At 41.2% G+C, this 7,152-nt stretch overlaps 1 protein-coding gene across 1 annotated transcript in view; it reads left to right on the top strand.

Annotated features, from left to right (window-relative positions):
- MFSD8 (major facilitator superfamily domain containing 8) overlaps window positions 1–7,152 on the top strand; it is a 57,273-nt gene that overhangs the window by 14,291 nt on the left and 35,830 nt on the right. Inside the window, exon 3 of the mRNA XM_011935624.1 lies at window positions 6,373–6,416. Coding sequence (XP_011791014.1) covers window positions 6,373–6,416 — 44 coding nt within the window. The remainder of the gene's footprint in view (window positions 1–6,372; window positions 6,417–7,152) is intronic.

Below are 7,152 nucleotides of genomic sequence, written 5' to 3'. Positions count from 1 at the left end.
TCCCGAGTAGCTGGGACTACAGGTGCCCGCCACCTCGCCCGGCTAGTTTTTTGTATTTTTTTAGTAGAGACGGGGGTTCACCATGTTAGCCAGGATGGTCTCCATCTCCTGACCTCGTGATCTGCCCGCCTCGGCCTCCCAAAGTGCTGGGATTACAGGTTTGAGCCACCGCGCCCGGCCTCATCTTATTTTTATATTGTTAAAACATATAAAAAGTAAAATACAAGAATCTTAATTTGTATTGCTTGATGTGTTTTAACTTATTCACATTATTTCTGAATATGTAGTTACTAAAAAGTAAAACTTCATGAGGAAAACTTTTCAAAATATTAAACATCTATAACCATGTTAAAAGGATGGAATGAGAATGTATAGGAATGATCAATATTGTGATAGTTTTTAAAGGACTATTTTAGGAAATGAATTTTTTTCTAAGTTGAGACCCTCTAAATCTATAGGCACTAGTATTACAAGTGGTCTCTTTCCCCTGAGAGGAATTTAAGGAAGGTCATTTTACTAAATTGCTTTCCATGTATTTTCTATATATATTTCCATATATTTTCTGTTTACCCCAATCATCCTGTTTTCTCTCACTTGCCAAACTTGTGCATGATTCAATACTGGGTAAAAAGAAAAGTGAATGATAAAGGATATTTTCAACTATTCTCTCTTTTTATTATTATTATTATTATACTTTAAGTTCTAGGGTACATGTGCATAACGTGCAGGTTTGTTACATATGTATACTTGTGCCATGTTGGTGTGCTGCACCCATCAACTCGTCAGCACTCATCAACTCGTCATTTACATCAGGTATAACTCCCAATGCAATCCCTCCCCTCTCCCCCCTCCCCATAATAGGCCCCAGTGTGTGATGTTCCCCTTCCCGAGTCCAGGTGATCTCATTGTTCAGTTCCCACCTATGAGTGAGAACATGCGGTGCTTGGTTTTCTGTTCTTGAGATAGTTTGCTGAGAATGATGGTTTCCAGCTGCATCCATGTCCCTACAAAGGACACAAACTCATCCTTTTTTATGGCTGCATAGTATTCCATAGTGTATATGTGCCACATTTTCTTAATCCAGTCTGTCACAGATGGACATTTGGGTTGATTCCAAGTCTTTGCTATTGTGAATAGTGCCGCAATGAACATACGTGTGCATGTGTCTTTATAGCAGCATGATTTATAATCCTTTGGGTATATACCCAGTAATGGGATGGCTGGATCATATGGTACTTCTAGTTCTAGATCCTTGAGGAATCGCCATACTGTTTTCCATAATGGTTGAACTAGTTTACAATCCCACCAACAGTGTAAAAGTGTTCCTGTTTCTCCACGTCCTCTCCAGCACCTGTTGTTTCCTGACTTTTTAATGATTGCTATTCTAACTGGTGTGAGATGGTATCTCATTGTGGTTTTAATTTGCATTTCTCTGGTGGCCAGTGATGAGCATTTTTTCATGTGTCTGTTGGCTGTATGCATGTCTTCTTTTGAGAAATGTTTGTTCATATCCCTTGCCCACTTTTTGATGGGTCAACTATTCTTTATAATACAGTTTCACCTGGCATTTTGTATCAGTTAGAATGACTTGTGCAGGGCCCGGCAAGGTGGCTCACGCCTGTAATCGCAGCACTTTGCAAGGCTGAGGCGGGCAGATCACGAGGTCAGGAGTTTGAGACCAGCCTGGCTAATGTGGTGAAACTCCATCTTTACTAAAAATACACTTGAACCGGGAGGCAGAGGTTGCACTGAGCCAAGATCACACCACTGCACTCCAGCCTGGGCCACAGAGTGAGATTCTGTCTCAAAAAAAGAAAAAAAGCCTTATGCAAATATCAGAAAAAGTGCTGAATCAGTTGGCTTATACGGTAATGTAATTTATTATTTCTTTTATTTTTTTTTTAAGCTGGAGTGCAGTGGCACGATCTTGGTTCACTGCCTCCCAAGTAGCTGGGATTACAGACATGCGCCTCCACGCCCAGCTAATTTTTGTATTTTTAGTAGAGACGGGGTTTTGCCATGTTGGACAGGCTGATCGTGAACTCCTGACTTCAAGTGATCCACCCACCTTGGCCTCCCAAAGTGCTGGGATTACAAGCATGAGCCATTGCACCCAGCCTAATTTATTATATCTTACAAGATATCCACAGTACAACAATTCCAGACTAGATTCACTGGGGCTGTGGTTCCGCTTTTCAATAACTTTTTGGGGTTTATACTCTTCTGCATATTGGCTTCATTCTTAGGCTGTAGCAAGACTGTTGCAGGAGTTGCAAGTGTCATATCCATTCTTGGCAACTTTTAAAATTTATTTAAAAGAGACCTTTCTTACAGCCTCCTCAGAGATGATGAATCCTTTCCCAGAGGTCCCCAGGTAGGTCAGAGGTTCCCAAATAAACCTCCCCTCACTTCTCACTTGTCAGAACTGTATTACCTGTAAATTTCTTTTCTTTCTTTTTTTGAGACAGTTTCACTCTTGTTGCCCAGGCTGGAGTGCAATGGTGCTATCTTGGCTCACCGCAACCTCTGCCTCCTGGGTTCAAGCGATTCTCCTGCCTCAGCCTCTCAAATAGCTGGGAGTATAGGCATGCGCCACCATGCCCAGCTAATTTTGTATTTTTAGTAGAGATGGGGTTTCTCCATGTTGGTCAGACTGTCTCAAACTCTCGACCTCAGGTGATCCGCCTGCCAGCCTCCCAAAGTGCTAGGATTACAGGTGTGACCTGTAAATTTCTAAACCAACATCAACTAAGATAATGGGATTACTCCAGTTGAATTTTTAGACTAATCAGAATGTACCCTCTGGAATCGAACATGGAGAGAGTTTCTCTTAGACCATGAGGCTTTGTTGAGGAAGTATGGATATCTGAATAGAACTGGGATTCCATCAAGAAGGTGGAAGGGACCAGTTGATACTGTTTTGGTAGCAATGCCTGCAATTGATTTATTTTGCCATTCTAAACACTTCTAGTTTTGAGTACTCAATTATCTAAAATTATAAGAAACAATTTCAAATTCAACAACAAAATAAGAAAATTATTTTAACTTTAGACTTTTTTTTTTTTTCAGGTAGAGTTGCACTCTGTCTTCCAGGCTGAAGTGCAGTAGCACAATCTCAACTCACCACAACCTCTGCCTCCCAGGTTCAAGTGATTCTCCTGCCTCAGCCTCCCCAGTGGTTGGGACTACAGGCGCCCGCCACCATGCCCAGCTAGTTTTTGTATTTTTAGTAGAGATGAAGTTTCACCATGTTGCAATTGCTGGTCTTGAACTCCTGACCTCAAGTGATCCGCCTACCGCAGTCTCCCAAAGTGCTTGGATTACAGGCATGATCCACCACGCCCGGTCAACTTTAGATTTTAATTGGCATGTTAAACATTTTGTTTACAAATTTCTGTACTCCAAAATTGTAGCCTTGATTTAAAAGATTAATTGGTGCTTTTAATCCTTTACTGATCTAAGTAACTGTGTCAATTCAAAATACTTAAAAATGAAGCTAATAATTATTTATTTATATATATTTTTGAGACGGAGTCTTGCTGTGTCACCCAGGCTGGAGTGTAGTAGTGCAATCTCGGCTCACTACAAGCTCCACCTCCTGGGTTCACGCCATTCTCCTACCTCAACCTCCCCAGTAGCTGGGATTACGGTGCACGCCACTACGCCAGGCTAATTTTTTGTATTTTTAGTAGAGACGGGGTTTCACTGTGTTAGCCAGGATGGTCTCGATCTCCTGACGTCAGGATCCGCCCGCCTAGGCCTCCCAAAGTGCTGGGATTACAGACATGAGCCACCGTGCCCAGCCTGAAATGAAGCTAATAATTAAATTATGTTTTAAAATAGAGTTTATATAAGGAATGTACATGTATACCATGGATGAATCTTGAAAATATAATGCTAAGGCCAGGCGCGGTGGCTCACGCCTGTAATCCCAGCATTTTGGGAGGCTGAGGCGGGCGGACTGCGAGGTCAGGAGATTGAGACCATCCTGGCCAACATGATGAAACCCTGTCTCTACTGAAAATACAGAAAATTAGCTGGGTGTGGTGGCACCTGCCTGTAATCCCAGATATTCGGGAGGCTGAGGTGGAAGAATCGTTTGAACCCAGGAGGCAGAGATTGCAGTGAGCCGAGATCGTGCCACTGCACTGCAGCCTGGTGACATAGTGAGAGTCTGTCTCAAAAAAAAAAAAAGATAATAGTAAGTGAAAGAAGACAAGACAAAAGTCCGTGTATTATATTATTCTATTTGTATGAAAATACAGATAAAAATCTATAGAGTGCAAACAAAGTGCATTTGTGGTTGTTTACAGCTGACTGGAGAGGGGATGAAACAGGGTGATAGCTGAAGGGTATAGAGTTTCTTTTTGAGGTGACAGATATGTTCTAAAATTGACAGTAATGGCTGGACACAGTGGCTAATGCCTGTAATCCCAACACTTTGGGAGGCAAGGCAGGCAGATCACCTGAGGTCAGGAGTTTTCGAGACGAGCCTGGTCAACATGGTGAACCTCATCTCTACTAAAGTACAAAAATTAGCCTGGTGTGGTGGCAGGAGCCTGTAATCCCAGCTACTCAGGAGGCTGAGGCAGGAGAATCGCTTGAATCCAGGAGTCGGAGGTTGCAGTGAGCCAAGTTCAGGCCACTGCACTCCAGCCTAGGCTACAAGAAACTCCGTCTCAAAAAATAAATTAAATAAAATTGACTGTAATGATGGTTGCACATATCTGTGATTATATTACAACTCATTGAATTGTATACTTTAAATGCATGAATTGTATGATATGTGAATTATATCTCAACAGGTATTTTTTAAATTTAATTTTTTTCTTTTTTTTTCCTTTTGAGACAGAGTCTCACTCTCACCCAGGCTGGAGTGCAGTGGTGCCGTCTTGGCTCACTACAACCTCTGCCTCCATATTCAAGTAATTCTCCTGCCTCAGTCTCCCGGGTAGCTGGGATTACAGGCATGTGCTACCATGCCCAACTAATTTTTGTATTTTTTTTTTTGTAGAGATGAGGTTTCTCCATGCTGGCCAGGCTGGTCTCTAGACTCCTGGCCTCAAGTGATTCACCCACCTCAGTCTTCCAAAGTTCTAGGATTACAGGTGTGAGCCACTGTGCCAAGCCTTAATAGAGCCATTTTGAAGAACAGGCTTTATAGAATTTCTTAATAGATTTGCCTAACATTTATTTATTCATTTTTCATTTTTTTTTTTTTTTGAGATGGAGTCTTGCTCTGTCACCCATGCTAGAGTGCAGTGGCGCGATGTTGGCTCACTGCAACCTACTCCGCCTCCTGGGTTCAAGCAATTCTTCTACCTCAGCCTCCTAAGTAGCTGGGATTACAGGCATGTGCCACCATGCCTGGCTAAGTTTTATATTTTTATTAGAGACAGGGTTTCACCATGTTGGCCAGGCTGGTCTCAAACTCCTGACCTTAGGTAATCTGCCTGCCTCAGCCTCCCAAAGTGCTGGGATTACAGGCATGAGTCACTGCTGGCTGCATTTGCCTAACATTTAAAATTGACAAATAGTGTTGGAGTTAATTATAGTTTTCATGCAGTAAAGACTAGCAGAAATAGTGAATTTTCTTTTAAGGTATGGCCATCTTGAAGTATTCTGGTTTTCTATAGCCCCCCTGTAGATGATCATTTTCCTTATTCCTGCTCTTCTCTTCAGTCAATTATCTCCTCCAAACAACACAGGATAGAAGCCTAGCACTTCCTGTCTAACAAAATAACCTTTCCTCCATTCAATTGTGCTATAAAAACTTAACAAAGTTTTTGGTTATTTCCATTTACAGTAAAAGCATACGAGTATGGAGAAATAGATCCTCTGCTTTTTTGTATTCATTATTAATTATGATGAGACTGTAAATGTATATTCTTTTAGTATTTATTTTCCTTCTGATAATTAAAATCTCATTGCCTGATAAATTATGCATTTGTATGCATAAATTTTAGGTTCAGAATATTTTACAATCCATGCCACAGTTCAGAAAATTGTATCTGTAATAATGATTAGATTGGCCGGGCGCGGTGGCTCAAGCCTGTAATCCGAGCACTTTGGGAGGCCCAGACGGGCGGATCACGAGGTCAGGAGATCGAGACCATCCTGGCTAACACGGTGAAACCCCGTCTCTACTGAAAATACAAAAACTAGCCGGGCGAGGTGGCGGGTGCCTGTAGTCCCAGCTACTCGGGAGGCTGAGGCAGGAGAATGGCGTAAACCCGGGAGGCGGAGCTTGCAGTGAGCTGAGATCCGGCCACTGCTCTCCAGTCAGGGCGACAGAGCGAGACTCCGCCTCAAAAAAAAAAAAAAAAGATTAAATTATTATAAGTATAAATAACCTAGTTTGCTTCTTCACAGGGTTTTCCATAGTGATTTTGTCCATATGGCCATATCTCCAAAAGGTTTGTACATTTCAATCTACTTTTCCCTTATAGCTACAGTAGTAGTAACTCTTAAATAGTTAAGCATTTTCTAAAGAGTCTCTTTGGTATTCTATGGTTTAATCTTTACAAGAATAATGAGATAATAGTTCCTTAAAAGAGGCTTATAAGTAAGGTGACCATATGCTTTATTGTGCAAGCCAGAACACTTTTGAAGTGAAGAGAGTGCTATACAAGGAAAAATAGGATCATACCCAGATAGTCCCAGGCAAATGGAGATGTGTGGTCACCTACTCAGAAGCCACGTTCACATTCCATCATTACCTCTTCCCTAATAAAAAGGAAACTAGTAATAGTCTGAATTCCCAAAGTGTGTAAATGATATGTTTGTGGAATAATTTAATGCTTTTCCCATAAAATTAATTTGGGCTATCAGGTAACATTGTAAAGACTAGAACATATGTATTTTTTGATGCTGTTATTACTAGAAGGGGAAGAGGAGGTGGCATGAAGATGTAAGTTTTTTAGGTAGCTTGACATCAGTTGATCATCAAGTCCTGTCAGTTCTATCTGAAATCTCCAGGAAGGAACTTAACTAAAAATCAGTATATAAGTTGGTTACATAATTCATCTATAACAATGTTTTAGTAAAGGTTCTTAAAGAGTTCCTCTGTATTCCCTAACCTACTCCTTAACCTACTACTATCTGATTAACTTTTCTGCTGTCCTGAACTCCTCTTGTAAGGTTTCCAGTTAC

The sequence above is a fragment of the Colobus angolensis genome, unplaced genomic scaffold (genome assembly GCF_000951035.1).
Source record: "Colobus angolensis palliatus isolate OR3802 unplaced genomic scaffold, Cang.pa_1.0 Scaffold145, whole genome shotgun sequence".
NCBI classification, from domain to species: domain Eukaryota; kingdom Metazoa; phylum Chordata; class Mammalia; order Primates; family Cercopithecidae; genus Colobus; species Colobus angolensis.
Note: the sequence above shows the minus strand (reverse complement) of the source record. Positions and strands in the feature narration are given on the sequence as shown.